Genomic DNA, 17077 nt, shown 5'->3' with positions numbered 1-17077 from the left:
GCCATCATAATTCTCACTAAGCTCCTAGACTCTGCGGAGATGAAATACATTAGGTGGAATGCATGGTATGGGAAAGCTGCGCTCGGCATGATTAAAGACCTACAAGCTTGATATCACGTTTGACACTGGCTTCTTAATTATACATATTTTATGATCGTAGCATGTAATTACTGCTATGAATTTAACTAGCAAGATTAAAGAGAACCGGTCACTAATGCCTTTTACATGAGCTTAAACTGTCCTCAAAATATACATACAATTTAGCAGTACAGATATAAGCAAGGCCCAGTTATACTCTCCTTCAGAGTATTCTGCTGCCGCAACTGCTTCCTTCACAGTCGCTGCTATCTGATGGGAGATTTTACAGGAATGTACAATCAGATTATTGCATGTATACCGGGTGTTGGTCTGACAAGCATTGTTTAAAGCAATAGCGCCTTTAACCCTCCCTCTTCCTTTTCCAGTCTCAGGGGACTAAAGAATACTGATAATAATGCGGATTTGGGTTCATTGGGTTGCCTATTTAAATATTGATATTGAGTACATAACTAGATTAAATTGTTTGTTTTGTTTTGTTTTTTCCTTTCTGAAGTTTTTCTGATTTTGTGGTAACATGAGGTCTTTGTGAATAGCAAAGTCGTGCTTCTTCCTTACCTCTTAATTATATTGCTGTTACCAGTTATTGGTCTGAAATTGAGGAATCCCTTGAGCTTTTTATTATAATGTTTTGTAAGATTTTCTTGAATCAGTTTAAAAATAGGCTACAAGGAAGACAAAACATCAAGTCTGAATTGGAATCTGTATTGTGTATGTTTGTGTTTGCAGATAGTTAGAATGATTCACTGCCCAAATCTTTCCAAAATGAATTAGATGCTGTCAGAAATTCCCGGTCTTTCTTACTGACCTCTCTGATCTTAACTGCTGTGATTGAGTTCCAAGAATTGAGTGGGTATCACGGGTTCAGGTTATTTGATTTGATGAAGACTTAATTTAGAAGACTCAAATAGGCTATTTATTGCACAAATTAAGTTCTCCTTGATGAAAACGAAGGCTAATTCAGGCTGGATACAACATGCGGTCTTCGTTTCCGAATGCTGTCCTTGTCCTGCTGACTTCATGAAACAAAAGGCACCTTTAGACACTTTTTTGTGTACTACTGATTAAAACGTCATAGCTAAGTTTGTAATAAGTGTGTTTGATTCTGTGGTTTATAATCTAATATAAATAAGTGTGTGTGTACATTTATTTATATAAATGTGTGTGTGTGTGTGTACATTTATTTATTTGTATGTGTACATTTATATATATATATATATATCTTTTCACCCTGAAGAAATTACGCTTTGCTACAATTTAAAAGTAGAGAGTGTACACTTGTATAACAGTATAAATTTTGCTGTCCCCTCAAAATAACTCGCACACACTCAACAAGCCAAAAATATCTAAACCGCTGGCAAAAAAGGGAGTACACCCTTAAGTGAAAATGTCCAAATTGGGTCCAAAGTGTTAATATTTTGCGTGGCCACCATTATTATCCAGCACTGCCTTAATCCTCTTGGACATGGAGGTCACCAGAGCTTCACAGGCTGCCACTGGAGTCCTCTTCTACTCCTCCGTGATGACATCATGGAGCTGGTGGATGTTGGAGACCTTGCACTCCTCCACCTTTCGTTTGAGGGTGCTCCACAGATGCTCAATAGGGTTTAGGTCTGGAGACATGCTTGGCCAGTCAATCACCTTTACACTCAGCTCCCTTAGCAAGGCAGTGGCCGTCTTGGAGGTGTGTTTGGGGTCGTTTATCCAGTTGGAATATTGCTCTGCCGCCCAGTCTTTGAAGGGAGGAGTTCATGCTCTGCTTCATTATGTCACAGTACATGTTGGCATTCATGGTTCCCTCAATGAACTGTAGCTCCCCCATGTTGGCAGCACTCATGCAGCCCCAGAGCATGACACTCCTACACTCATGCTTGACAGTAGGCAAGAGAGACTTGTCTTTGTACTCCTCACCTGGTTGCCGCCACACATGCTTGACGCTATCTGAACCAAATAAGTTTATCTTGGTCACATCAAACCACAGGACCTGGTCCCAGTAATCCATGTCCTTAGTCTGCTTGTCTTCAGCAAATTGCTGGCTTTCTTGTGCATCAGTGATAATTAAGGTCGCGGCTTTTCGGCCTTATTCAGTGAGAGAACGGGGAACTGGTGCCCTCTTGTTGTGGCCAGGAGTTTGACAAGCAGTCACTAATGGCTCCATTTCTCCTGTCTCTCCTCTATGCCTGCCAATCTCCTTCCCAAGAGGAGATGAGACGGAAGTTTTTGCAGGCTTCATCTCCCTGTCCACTTACCTTTGCTTAAAGGTAAGTGGACATGGAGTGTGGTTATTATTATTATTTATTTTTTTTTTAATTATTATTATTAAAAAAAATAATATATATATTGTTGGAGGCAACATGTAGTTTTACGTGTTCTGATATCAGATGCTTCTGGATAGTTGAACCTAACCACACCTGGTCTGGAATGCAAAGTGCCCAGCAGGACATTCCTGACAAGGCTCACAGGATGTTCTCGCATAAACCTCCTATTGTGAGATATGGGTGTAGAGGAGCCTCAGATAAGATCTCCTGGGGAGGTAATTCTAACATCAAAGGCCAGCGGTGAATAAAGATGACCCAGGTCAAAAACAGTGATTCGTGGACAGATGGCGCCCCTAGTGGAAGAATATAACATGCTTCCTGGAAAGATGAGATACTTCCTGTTGAGTAGGAAGGGGGAGCATCTTACGAATTGTCATTGGACAAGAAGACAGTGGGTGTTTATCTGGGTGGTGTCTGAGTGGGCTTTAAATCCGGATTGCTTGCTAGAATTCTTTCTCTTAACTCTTGGCTGCTGGCTCTTGGCTGTGGGCCATCATGGCTCGTGGGCTACTCTCTTTTTCTCCTTCCTGAGTGCTTGAGACCAGCTGAAAGATATCGGACCCCGAGGACTAATATGTAACGTATTATCTGTAATTGTTTTGTCTTATATGCTCTGTAATATTCCTTTAGTGTTTTATGTTAGCATTTCTACTTTCTTTATAATAAATTAGATCCTTGTTTATTTAAGCAGTGTGTTTATTTTTATAGCTAGCATTGTTAGCATACCCTCCATTGATCTTATCAGAGCTTTGATGGACTATTATAGGAATATACAATAGAATACATATTTATAATAAATAGGGGAGGTACTAAACCACCCCATATTTATTTCATATATATATATATATATATATATATATATCTTCCTCATCGCCATGCCACAGCCGAAGGCCCCTTTCACACGGGATGTCTGATCAGGTCCGCCTGTCAGTTTTTCAGGAAGACCTGATCGGACCCTTCAGTCTCCTCTATGGAGCGGTAATCTGTTGCCATCTGATCCTGTCCGCCAAAAACAGACTGATGGTGGTTCTATTTCCTATCCATCCCCTGGATCGGATCAGATGGCATTGGATGGAAACAGTTTCCATCTGATTGCCCTATAGAGGAGAGTGGGGTTCTAGTCGTCTTTATGTGTAAATTTAGTATGTTATTTTTTTGGAAATAAAGCTTAGTTGTTTGTTAAAAAAAAAAAAAAAACTGTCTCCTAACTTTTTTAGCTGGCTCCTAGATTTCAGGCAAATTTTGTCAAGCCCTGGTCTAAGCACTGACAGGCTGACCCCCCACCCCTTCAACCTCTGCAGCAATGCTGGCAACACTCATATGTCTATTTCCCAAAGACAACCTCTGGATATGACGCTGAACACGTGCCCTCAACCTCTTTGGTGGACCATGGCGAGGCCTGTTCTGAGTGGAACCTGTCCTATTAAACCGCTGTATGATCTTGGCCACGTGCTGCAGTTTAGTTTCAGGGTCTTGGCAATCATCTTATAGCCTAGGCCATCTTTGCCATGTTGAAAAGTTTACCAGTATGAGAGAGTGAGAGCGGTAGCACCAAATTTAACACACCTGCTCCGCATTTCACACCTGAGACCTTGTAACACAAACGAGTCAAATGACACCAGGGAGACTAAATGGCTAATTGGGCCCAATTTGGACATTTTCACTTAGGGGTGTACTCACTTTTGTTGCCAGCAGTTTAGACATTAATAGCTGTGTGTTGAGTTATTTTGAGGGGACAGTAAGTGTCCATTCACACTAGTACGACTTGTCAGGCGACTTGGTCAGCCTGACAAGTCACGCACCGTCGCGGTCCATTGACTGCTACAGGAACCGTTCTAATAGGAGCGACACAAGTCGCTCCGACTTAGAAAAAAGAGTCCTGTACTACTTCGGGGCGACCTGGAGTGACTTGCGTAGACATTCATTTTATGAAGTCTGTGCAAGTCGTACCGAAGTCGCGGTGCACGCGACTTCACAGGTCGCCCCCGAAGTCGTGCCGCTGCAGTGTGAACCGTCACTTGATCTACATGGTTATATAAGTTGTACACTCGCTACTTTGTAGCAAAGTGTCATTTCTTCAGTGTTGTCACATGAAAAGATATACTAAAATACTTATAAAAATATAAGGGGTGTACTCGCTTTTATGAGATACTGTATATAATGATGAAATAGGAGTAACCCAAATATGTGATGTTTTGGTGTATTCACAGCATTCACAGTGATGGTCTGTTGTGTTATGTTTATCTATTCACCATCTTTCTCTGTTGATTCATTGCACAGTAGTTGGCAACATCATAGAGCAGCCTTTCTCAGCATTTGTACCCCAGAGGAACCCTTGAAATATTCAGATCTCAGGAAATCCCTGCGAAGATTAATCAGTCGTGGGTCTTTCAATGAGCTGTATTTAAAATCTTCTTTAACTAAACCTATAATTTAGTTTTACCTTGAGGTGAACCTGGGCTTTGCCGAAGCAGGATAAAAGAACAGGTTCACTTTAATGCTAGAGACGCTACCTGCACTTGCTTATCTCCCCTTAGCTCCCACATCAGACTCTGGGAGCGCAAGGCGCCTAAACTGCCGATCCCAAAGATCGCCAGCCCTATTCTGTGGGAGGAGACGGAATAAGCCACAAGGTTATTTTTTTTTTTAACAGGGCAGTAGGATCTGAATGTAAAAAGGAGTGCAAGTCATGAGTTTCAGTAATAATGTGATGTAAATGGTTTGAAAATGGAAAATTGCTCTGTGCTTTAAATCCTTCCAGGGTTTACCACACATGACCTGTGTTAGTCAGCGTTGCCGAATACAAGAAGATAGCAGTTTGCCTAATGTTCTGTGGCTTTAGTTCATACAGCATGCTGAATAGGGCTCGGTTCACACTGCCGCGACCTGGGATCTGACTTGTAAGACACCAAGTCGCATGACATGTAAAGTCCCACGTTAGTCAATTAGAGCTGTTTTGGCACTACTGAAGTTGCTCTGGCTTTAGAAAAGGTTCCTGGACTACTTCAAGGGGACTTCTATCGGACTTCTGCCCTTAGACTTTAATGGAAGTCGAATCAAGGTCGGATCCTCATCTATATTGATGTCATTTGGATCCCACATTATGGGAAAACTACCCAGGTATTCCCTTTGATGTAGCCCCTCCCTTGCTTCAAATTCGCATCAAAGTAGTACTCAAGTCGCCTGACTTTTTGGTTGCAGCAGTGTGAACCAAGCCTACAGTAGGACATGGTGTATTTTTGTGCAGTGTGCTGACATGCTGTAGCAGTGCATAGGAGTTACAAACAGGTTTTCAGAAAAAGCCAGGACTGCAATGTGTATTAACATATTGCAGTGTGTGTGCACAACACACACCAGCATGCCTGATCTGTCTACTTAACACACTCGCTGCTGTGAATAGGTACAAATTCTTTTGTGCAGCTCTCTTGAATATGTTGTGGTCTACACTTGAGGCCCCTGTATTTACTAGGTTCACCACCACTGATCTATGCTAAGAGGAGGATTTGAGGTTTGACCTTCCATTTAGCAAGTGTTACTTTAGTGGTTTAAAGTACATACAGGTTCATTCAAAATATTGTGAGCCCACACGGTTGGCACAAATCACGTCATCAGCCTGTTTTCCTTGAAAACCGCTGCATCTAGAGACTTTCAAGGGCCTTGGTCTTTTCATCTAACCTCTAGTTACTTTGATTAATAGCAATAAATATTTGCTACATGTAGGAAAAAAACTATTTTCATATTGTTCATCCCCAATATTTTACATAGCAAAGGCAAGTTAAAAACAAATTGAAGCAAGTGACTGTGTGACACTTGTAAAACCATGCGGCCAATGGCTTCAGACTGGTGCTTTTCTACACATGCAGACCTAGACTGTTACCCAGCCAACATGGCAGGGCTTGGTGCTGCATTAATAAGAGGGGAGAAAAACATTATTGGAGACCTGTAGCAGACTCTTTTAAATATCACAAACCCATAGGTTACATGTGGGTAATATATACAGCCCTCTTAATTATTTAATCAATTAGGCGTAGCATTAGAAGGGTTTCAATTCTTGAAAAGTCCTCTTCAGCCTTATTATTCTGTGATATCTGTAGAGATAGCTTTGCTTTGGATTCATGTTTCCCCTTGAGCACTGCAATATTTTTTTTTCTTATTTCTGCGGCTGTCAGATGAAAATAACATTATTCTATTTATAAAATGTGAGTGTGTGGGAGGAGAGACTGCATGCTGTGTGAATTATCCAAGATTGGGGAGGAGGAAAAGTCCAATGCTGTATGTTTTATGTAATCATAGTGCATTACAGTATGTAGTGATTTCCTTTTCCATGTTAATTGCCACATTAGAGAGCATTCAGTAAGTCTATAGTAAAAGATCTCCTGGAATGTAATACTTCATGATTTTGTTTCATGTATGTTTATCTTTGCAGGCATTCAGAAATCTTTGTATTGCCATGAAATATGAGATATTCTTATCTGTACTTAGAAGTTAAGCCTAAAACTAAAATCTCTGAATCTACTTGCAACCACAATCTACAGTGGGGAAAATAATTATTTGATCCCCTGCAGATTTTGTAATCTTGCCCAGTTACAAAGAAATGAAGGGTCTATAGTTTTTATCATGGGTGGATTTTAAATGATAGAGACAGAATATCAACCAAAATATAGAAAAAAAGTTAGTTCAGTGAGTAAAAAGTAATTGATCACCAAGCAAAACATGACATGGTACTTGCTGGAGAAACCCTTGTTGGCAAGCCCAGAGGTAAGCAGAGGTAAGACACTTTTTTTTTTTTTAGTTACCAGGTTTGCACACCTCTCAGGAGGGATTTTGGTCCACTCTTCTTTACATATCTTCTCTAATTCCTTAAGGTTTCTTGGCTGTCACTTGGCAACTTGAAGTTTCAGCTCCCCCCATACATTTTCTATAAGATTAGGGTCTGGAGACTGGCTAGGCAGCTCCATGACCTTTTAATGTGCTTCTTTTTGAGCAACTCCTTTCTTCCCTTGGTATGTTTTGGGTCATTGTCTTGCTGGAAGACCCATCCATGACCCATCTTTAGTGTTCTGGCTGAGGGAAGAAGGTTCTCATCCAAGATAAGATTTTACAACACATTGCCCCGTCTATTGACCCCTCAATGTGGCAAAGTTGGCCTTCACCTTTGGCAGAGAAACCGCCCCAAAGCATAATGTTTCCACCCCTGTGCTTGACTGTAGGTATAGTGTTCTTAGGGCAGGCATGTCCAAAGTCCGGCCCACGGGCCATTTGTGGCCCCCAGGCCGCTTTAATATGGCCCCACAGATAATTTGGAAAAATCTATTGTTGTGGCCCCTGTGAATCCCAGAGCGCTGCTCAGGACCACTTCTGGGATCTCTGGATCTTTCAACACCCATGTTACTTGTGAATACACTAAATGTTAACATCCACCGCCCATCCCCACCAGCTTTATATCCCTTGCTCATTATGGCCTCAGACTTAAGGCCCGTACACACGATACAAAAATCGGAAGTAAAATTTCATCCGACGAACGATCTGCCGAATTTCGGATCGTTAGTATGGTGCTTTCAACAGCCGATAACGAATTTTTGGATGACAAAAACTGGATGTGCAGGCTATAAAATTTTTATCATACGTCAACACAACGTCCGATTTTCATTTAATTAGTACAGTTATCATCCAAAAAAAATCTTAAGAGCAAGACTAGGCATGCTCAGAAACGAAAGAACACATACAAAGCAATCCAACACATGACATCACTTCTGAAGTTGAATTCTGTCGTACGGGAATTTTCGTATGAAAGTAACCTCTTCACTTCCGATATGAGACAAGCATGCAACAAAAATCGGACGCAAGATCGTTCGATAATCTGATCGTGTGTACGAGGCTTTAGCCTGATAAGGGAGCACTAAAAAACACAAATTTGGCGCTAGTATGACAGGACCAGCGCTCTCTCCACGATAACTGGCATAACACCTGTTTAGATTTGTCATCCATGTGACGAAATGAAAAGTATGCCGTTTGCAATAAACTTTACATAAAATAGTTAATTTGCATTTAATTTTAATAGTCCAAAGAATGTCAGGCAAAATGGTCGGCCCTCACGCATGTTCACTGCATCAAATCTGGCCCTCTTTGAAAAAAGTTTGGACACCACTGTCTTAGGGTCATAGTCGGCATTTTTCTTCCTCCAAACACTGCAAGTTGAGTTAATGCCAAAGAGCTCAATTTTGGTCTCATCTGACCACAGCACTTTCTCCCATTCCTTCTCTGAAAAAATTTAGATGTTCATTGGCAAATTTCAGCCTGGCCTGTACATGTGCCTTCTTATAGAAGGGGACCTTGCAGGCACTGCAGGATTTTAATTCATGGGGGCGTATTGTTACCAATGGTTTGTTTGGTGACTGTGGTCCCAACTGTTTTGAGATCATTCAAAAGCTCCTCCCTTGTAGTTCTGGGCTGATTCCTCACTTTTCTCATGATCATTCTTACCCCATGAGTCGAAATATTGCATGGAGCTCCAGCCCAGGGTCGATTTGCTAGACATTTTTTATTTCTTCATTTGCAAATAATCCAAAAAGTTATCTCTTCGCCAAGCTTCTTGCTGATGGTCTTGTAGCCAATTCAGGCTTGTGCAGGTCTAAATTTTTTTTGTGCCTGAGCTCTTTAGTCTTGCCCATGATGGTGAGGTGTGAATGGAAGAAAAAGATTCTGCGGGCAGGTGTCATAACGAGTTGTCATTCGGAGCACCTTCTTAAATTGACAGGACATCTGTTTACCACATGAGCACATACCGTAGCCAGTCTGTGGAAGCCAGAAATATTGTTGACTGGTAGAGGATCAAATACATATTTTAATCACTGAACTGCAACTCAATTTATAACATTTGTATGTATTTTTTCTTCTGGATTATTGGTTGATATTCTGTTTATATCGATTTAAAATACACCTATAATAAAAAATGTATAGACCCTTTATTTCTTTGTAAGAGGGCAAACTTACAAAATCTGCAGGGGATCAGTTAATAATTTTCTCCACTGTAAGACTAACCTATCCAACCCTGTAAAGCAAAAACCGCTATGCATACCTTTTTATGAAGCTGCTCTGGTCCAGTTCCCCACTGACCCCTAAAATTTCAAAACTTATACACTTCCTGTGAAATCTGAAGCTTCCCTGCCTTCCTATATATTCCTGTTGAATCATCCCCATTATGGGCTGCCTCAATGGCCGATAGGAATGTGTGGGAAGCTTCTCAGTAATAACATCAGTAATACCAGTTCTTTGGTGGTATATAAAGTAACAATTAAATTCTCTCCTTTCAGAGTGCAAATTTACCTGCACCAGTGGCAAATGTTTGTATCTTGGATCGCTCATCTGTAACAGATTGAATGACTGTGGAGATAACAGTGATGAAGAGAACTGCCCCTTGGTGACCGAACACCCTCCGCCAGGGATTTTTACCTGTAAGTGCCTAGCTATATAGCCATCAGTGGTTATTTTTACTGTTTATCTTGATAAGCTGTATCAGTTGGCAGTCTGAATTGGGAAAACCAGGAAAGTGTGGTCTGGTAACAGCTTGCCTGATAAATGTCTGTATTCCTTCCCACCCACACATGCCAATTCATTCATGTGTGTTCAGTCTGTGTTTGAAATCTGATGTGTAAGACTGAGCAATAATGCATTTGGGTTTGTGTCAATGCTAGCGCTGTTGATAATTATGCAGGAAATTTTTTTTCTGTTAGATACATTTTCTAAATAAACTAAAAATACATGTGGGAATGGCCGCATGTAATTACTTTCAGTGAATTGCAAAGCATTGATTGGACTGTTTATGAAATTTTGTGGTTGTCATTTTCTCATTTTGGATGTCAGTAGGAACAATGGACCTGCTTGTTGAATGGAAAACAATTATAAGGTGATAGTTGATACTTTCCCAAAACAAAAAAATTTCCTTTATTATAAATCATGTACATTTTTATTGGAGTTTTTTAATGTAATACAACAGCAGCAAGACCATACAAAACAAACACAGACCATATTCAGTAGTCTACAAAAGCTATGTCATAAAGCTGATTCAGGTAACTTGATTAGCTCTTTTAGTGTCTTTTTAACATATAATAACAATATTCATACAATGACTATGCATGTACCCCCAGAGAAGAATCATCTCCTATCTATTATAGTTCACTACAGTCCTTGGGTATATTAGTCACAAAAGACAAGAAAAACGTAATGTTTACCACTTACCAACCCCTGAACTACAGGGTGTTTGACCATAATGTTTGCAAGAACAAATCTAAAAGAGCATTTCTTGTTATGGATTTGTGTAACAAAGTTTATATCATTGTAACAAAGTTACTAAAATAGCCTTTATGTAATCAGTGCAACAAGCGCCAGGCCTGGCACTGACAACTATGGATCTTATAGTTTAATGAATTTCTGAGGACAAACCCCTATGCTAAAAAATTTGTTTCTTTCGTTCATTGACAGGCCATATCTTCTTGACTAATGGGTTTATGCTGCGCTCCAAAGAATTAGGACATTATTGAAATTTGACCACGCCTATAGGGCAGTCCCAGGGGGTATACTCCCACTTTGTGCTATAAGACCCAAAGTTTTTTTTACTAGTCAGGAGTAAGGACCTAGTTCATTGCTGGGATTTCTGGTCCTAGCATTTTTTCCTTTTTATGGTTTCCTGTTCCTGTAAGAACTACAATCAACTGCTGGACTGGGCGACCGACTGGATATCCTAGATCATTACAGTCTTCCCAGTCTGGCCAGAGAGCGCGACCCGACCTTAGCTCAGCGCTGGGTTGGCCGCAACATAGCCCCACTGGATGGGGGCTGGCCAGTGAGTTAAATGTCTCGCAAGGACAATCCTAGTCCTGACCTGAGTTGCAGCGTACCTCTGGTCCACAGAACCCCCATGGTGGGTGGTCTGTCTGGAGTGGTGCCCACCTGGTCCCATGGTGCTGTAAGTAGTGTGTGTTCCCTCCCCCTCTGGGGGCCCCTTGGGGTGGACGTGGTCCCCTCCCTGGGTTGGTCGGACCCCTGAGTGCATTTCCTTCCCACTCATCCAGTCTGGAGGGCGTACATTACTCGGTGTGAGTCTCGAAGGGTTTCCGCCCATTCCTTCTCGATGTCTCGTGTCTTGGAGTTTCTCCAAAGAGGTGTAGATCAGCGTTTGGCCTTGGGTACCATTTGAAGGCCAGATATCAGCCCCGGCGATTTTCTTTCAATGCCACAATATCCTTGGTTCAAACCTTTGTTCAGGGGGTCCACCACCTGGTTCTCCCTGTGAGGTCTCCGTTGCCTCCGTGGGACCTCAATTTGGTGCTGTCGGTTCTTCAGAAACCGCCCTTTGAAAATATTTGTGAGATTCCTCTGTTGATTTTGACACAGAAGGTAGCTTTCTTAGTGGCTATTACTTCATCGCGCAGGGTGTCGGAGCTGGCTGCGTTGCCCTGTCGTTCACCTTGGTGGGTTACAGAGACAAGGTGGTGCTTCGTACCTGTCAGTCGTTCCTTCCTAAAGTTGTCTGGTTTCCATTTAAATGAAGACATTGTGTTGCCTTCTCTGTTTCCTAACCATACTAAAGAGATTCCGTGGACCACATCCAAAGAATGTAAGGCAATCAGAGTGTACCTGGTGGCGACTGAGTCGTTGGAAAACAGATTATTTGTCCTTACAGATGGATCCTGTAGGGAGATGGCCACCGCGTCTACTGCGACCATTTCCAGATGGATCAGACAGATGGTGGTGCAGGCCTATTCCATTAAGGGTCAGCATCCTCCTTTCCCTTTTAAGGTGCATTCTACGAGGGTACTTAGTGCCTCCTGGACCTTCCATCAGGCTTGAGTGATGCAGGTATGCAAGACAGCCACATGGTCGTCTGTGCACACTTTCACAAAATTTTATAAGGTTGATGTGTTGGCATCTGCAGATCTGCTGTTGGAGAGGTTTAGTCCTCCTTGAGGGAGTATTTGTTGTTTTTATCAGGTGAGCTCCAGTTATTCCTGGTTGAGCTCTTGTTTGGCTATGTTTAGCCTTTTGGGAAGTGTTTTTTTTTTTTCTTGCTGTGCTATTCCAACCCCTCATATTGACACTGCTTTGGGATGTCCCATCGGTCAAGAAGATTATGAAGCTGTGTCCGTAAATGATCGAAAGGGAAAACTGGATTTTAGTCTTACTGTAAAATCCTTTTCTCTGATGTTTATTGAAGGACACAGCACCCGCCCCTCTATTGAGTTGGGTTAAATGTTCTTCTGACACTGCTTGTTACAAAACTGAAGTCCTATAGAAGGAAGTGGGAGTATACCCCCTGGGACTGCCTTATAGGCGTGGTCAAAAATATTCCTGCCTAATGTCCTACTTCTATTGAGAGCAGCATAAAAACCCAATCGGGAAAGAAGATATGGAGCTGTGTCCGTCAATGAACATCAGAGAAAATGATTTTATGGTAAGACCAAAATCCAAGACAAAAATCTCTGCTCCAGGTTATTCTCATAGGCTGAAATGAACAAAATACTGCTGGGTTGCACGCCCTGCCACTGCTGCAGATTCCAATTGTAAGAAGAGTAGAGGTATGGTCGCACTTCCCATAGGATGCAATAAGATTTTATTAATAAATTTTAAAAAGGCACAGGATGTATCAGGCATCATGCAAGGGACAAAAGGATGATGCATTTCACATGACTAAGCATGCTTTATCAAACCAAAAAGCATGCTTGGTCGTGTGAAACGCATCGTCCTTTTGTCCCCTGCATGATGCCTGATACATCCTGTGCCTTTTTTAAATTTATTAATAAATTCTGATTGCATCCTATGGGAAGTGCGACCATACCTCTACTCTTCTTTCATACGAAATTCCTTGGTAAGAGTTTTTTTTTCTTCAATCCCTAAAGCTTGGTGAACTAGGGGACAACCATTTCTGTGCATTTAGATTGCGTGCCACAGTGGGACATTGCAAACTATGTTTGGCATGCCAGATCATTAGCCCCCTCAAAAACAAAATCTTTAGATTGGAAACCTTTGATGATGTAGTTACCTCTTACAATAAGGACTAAGCATGACCGGTAACTTTCCCTGTTTGCGAATATGGTATTGGGTAACCACGAGCTACATTAATCTAGAAAGAAATTGGAACTCACTGTGATATGCTTTTAGTGATCTAATAAAAAAAGGCACATTTCCATTGTCCTGGAGATATTATTTGACTGAGAGAGACTTTTTGCCTAATAGCCATAACCAAGAAGCTAGCATTTTCAGAAGGAGAGATGATACACTTCCCAGAGCCAGCAGTTAGAGGTCATTGATGGCTTATTTTGTCTCCCATTTGTAGCCTAAGAATATGTATATCCTTGAATGCCTGTCCCCTACCTCTACGCTGGTGCACTTGCATTCCTCATTCATACAGGGTACCCCATGCTAGGGCCTTGTTTACCTGCACAGGTGTTGTTTCTTCTCTGTGCTGGCAGTCCCATTGATGTCAGTTGGGATGCAGTGGCTGTATAGACATGGTTGCTGCTCCCAATATGACATCTGTGTGGATACACAACCATGAAGGTAGACAATGTGCGTTTGGGGACACATACCCAAACTCACACAGATGTCCTATTGGATTGGAAGCAGCGGCCATGTCTGTGCAGGCAATTCGTCCCAATTTACATCAATGGGACTGCCTGCACAGGGATACATGGGACACCTGTGCATCCTTGTGTGGGTAAACAGGGCCTTTGCACAGGGTATAAATTGATATGCACCTTGTGAACAAGGACCAATATTCATTCTTAACTGGAGTGTTCATTTAAAGCTGAACTACAAATGGCAACGTCTTCATGTGTAGAATGTGTAGGCCTCTGCCTCTTATTTAATTGTTCAGAAATTATGTAATCAAGCTACAAAATAGATGCAGCTGAACCTAATTATTATTATTGAACTAATCGTGTTTACCTCAATTACTATTGTACTAGCTGTGCATACCCATGATGTGTAACTTGCCTTTGATTTGTATATATCTCTGGTGTATTGGCTGGACCTTGTGCTTTGTATTGCATCTAGTGTTCACCACTGAGTAGACATTATTGGTTATTGCTACCTGTCTGGGCTGTTCATGGTTAGGCCAGAAGTCCTAACATTTCTCATGGAAGTATCCCAAGAATCCTAGTATTTGTGAGCAAGGTTTAAATAGACCTTTGCATGAATGTGGACAGCATTTTACAGCGAATGACATTGCTGCTATGGCAGCTGCTTGAGTGAATTTTGCTAGATAGAAGTGTGTATCCTCCACTGATTTCTTGGAAATGAAACTCCTTATGGATGCACTATTTATAGATGAACTCTGGTTGATCCTATAGACAAGATTTTACCTTCGTTTCAGGGAAAAAACTGTGGCTCGGTCAGACTTTTAGAAGAGCCTGGTCCTTGTGACTGCTGTATTAGTCATCTCTCCTTACTGGACTTTGTTAAATGCCAAATGTTTAAGAGAAATTATGTTATGCTGCTCCCAACCCATTCTTTAGGGCTCTCTCTACCCCCCTCTCAATGTTTTTCTTTGCCAAAATCATGCAAACATTCTGTTGCTTTAGCATCTCCATTTTTTTTCCTGTAATTTGTAAGAGACACAAAAAATAGGATTTTTTTTTTGTCTACACAAAATAGACAAATCCCTAAGCAATTTGACAATGTAATACAGTTCACACACTGTTATAAGATACACTATATTGTCAAAAGTATTGGGACACCTACCTTTACACGCACATGAAATTTAATGGCGTTCCAGTGAAGAGAACTCTTAAGGCGTTAGCATACCAAGACATTTTGACAATTTCATGCTCCCAACTTTGTGGGAACAAAAAAGGGATGGCCCCTTCCTGTTCCAACATGACTGTGCACCAGTTCATCAAGCAAGGTCCATAAAGACATGAATGAGCGTGTTTGGGATGAAGGAACTTGACTGGCCTGAGCTGAGACTGCGAGCCAGGTCGTCTTGTCCAACAACAGTGCCTGATCTGACAAATGCACTTCTGGAAGAATGGTCAAACATTTTCATAGACACACTCCTAAACCTTGTGAAAGCTTTCCCAGAAGAGTTGAACCTGTTATAGCCGCAGATTGGGCCAATTCAATATTGAACCCTATGGACTAAGACTTGGATGCCATTAAAGCACTTGTGCGTGTAAAGGCAGGCGTCACAATACTTTTGACATTATAGTGTATGTCTAGTAGATGTTTACATGGGCTGTGAAGCTCTTTTAATACAATTGAGGAGTACCAGAAGTTGGTGAGGACCAGAGAAGAGCTCATTGTATACAAATAAGGTTGCAGCCAATGGTATATAGTAGCAAAATAGGGTGGAGGGTATACGGAACAACATGGGGAGGAAAGGAAATAGTGGGAATTTGATTGGGTACAGGCAGGTAGGAATTAGTACTGAGAAAATGCCGGAAATGGGAAGAGGGGTAGTTGGAAAAGAGGTAGAGAAAAAGATTTGTAATTTATTCTATATTATACATAATACAACAGGAGTGAGAGTATCCATCGCTGCACAGGAACGAATGAGTCAGAAAAAGATATCTTATCTGATATAGTCCTGCTCAAGGTAAAGGGGGCCTTATATTCCTCCCCTGACACTCTTCTACAAAATATTGTTTGCTGGAGGGGTATAAGGAGTACACGTTCTGGAAAAAAAAAGTGTTAACCTACAATGGTGCATTGAGACGGTCATGTGTTAACTTTACTTTTTTTTTTTTTTTTCCAGAAATGTATTTATTTTAATTTAACTATCATTGAAATGGATCATAATGAGTTTTTCAAGCTTGCTAGAAAACCCCAGCAGCCGGAGCTAAGAGCTTTGGAAACACAAGCATGCCCTTTATCACTTCGTTCATAATTCAGTCAATGGTTTTGTTGGTGATGCTAAAAATGTAAGCACTACTAAAAATGACTGCATAGTATATTCCTTAAGAAAGTAATAGTGACAAGTAAAGTGCTTCGCCTGCAATAAACGTTTGAAGTTCTACGAGATGATGGAAGCTTAGATGTGCCTTGGTTCACTTGGCTTAATGTAGGAAATTAAGTGGTATAGGTAGCAAGCGATATTTAAGACCATTTCCATTTTGGGACCCAGCTGATCCTGTACCAAGAAACCTTGTCTCATTTCACTCTGTGAAACCTTTAGGCTGGGTTCACAATGGTGCGAATTGGATGCGAGTTTCTCCGCATCCAATTTGCATAACAGGAGAGTGTGACCTCTCAATGGAGCCGGTTCACAAATCTCTGGGGCAGCCATGGAGCGCACTGCAGAAGAGTCCTGTGCGTTTTTGGCTCTTTCAGGTCCGAATTCATCCAAAATTTTGGACCCAATTCGGACCTGAAACAGTGAATGGGAACGTACTGGACCCCCTGCTGCGAGCCACACTGCACACAGTGTGAACCCAGCCTTAAACCTCACTCTGATAGGTTTATCTTATAGAAGACTAGAAGATTATGTAAAAGCAAATATCTTTATTTTAAAGGCATATGCATTTATAAACGTGAAGAAAAAGCAAGCAACAAGTATTGCAAGATCTGTGAAAGTGCAAAAAAGTGGTATTCCCCCAACTAATTGCTGTCCAGTTCCATGGGAAGGTTGAAAACCACATAGATGTTTCTCAGTGATGGGGATATCCAAC

The 17077-nt window shown here is 41.4% G+C and overlaps 1 protein-coding gene across 1 annotated transcript in view; it reads left to right on the top strand.

Annotated features, from left to right (window-relative positions):
- The window catches only part of LDLRAD4 (low density lipoprotein receptor class A domain containing 4), a 532001-nt gene that overhangs the window by 246151 nt on the left and 268773 nt on the right, over nucleotides 1–17077 (top strand). Inside the window, exon 3 of the mRNA XM_082258487.1 lies at nucleotides 9728–9868. Coding sequence (XP_082114613.1) covers nucleotides 9728–9868 — 141 coding nt within the window. The remainder of the gene's footprint in view (nucleotides 1–9727; nucleotides 9869–17077) is intronic.

Source organism: Pelophylax lessonae (genome assembly GCF_965119305.1).
Source record: "Pelophylax lessonae genome assembly, chromosome: 5".
Classification (NCBI taxonomy): domain Eukaryota; kingdom Metazoa; phylum Chordata; class Amphibia; order Anura; family Ranidae; genus Pelophylax; species Pelophylax lessonae.
The sequence above is the reverse complement of the archived record's forward strand: the minus strand, read 5'-3'. Positions and strand labels throughout refer to the sequence as shown.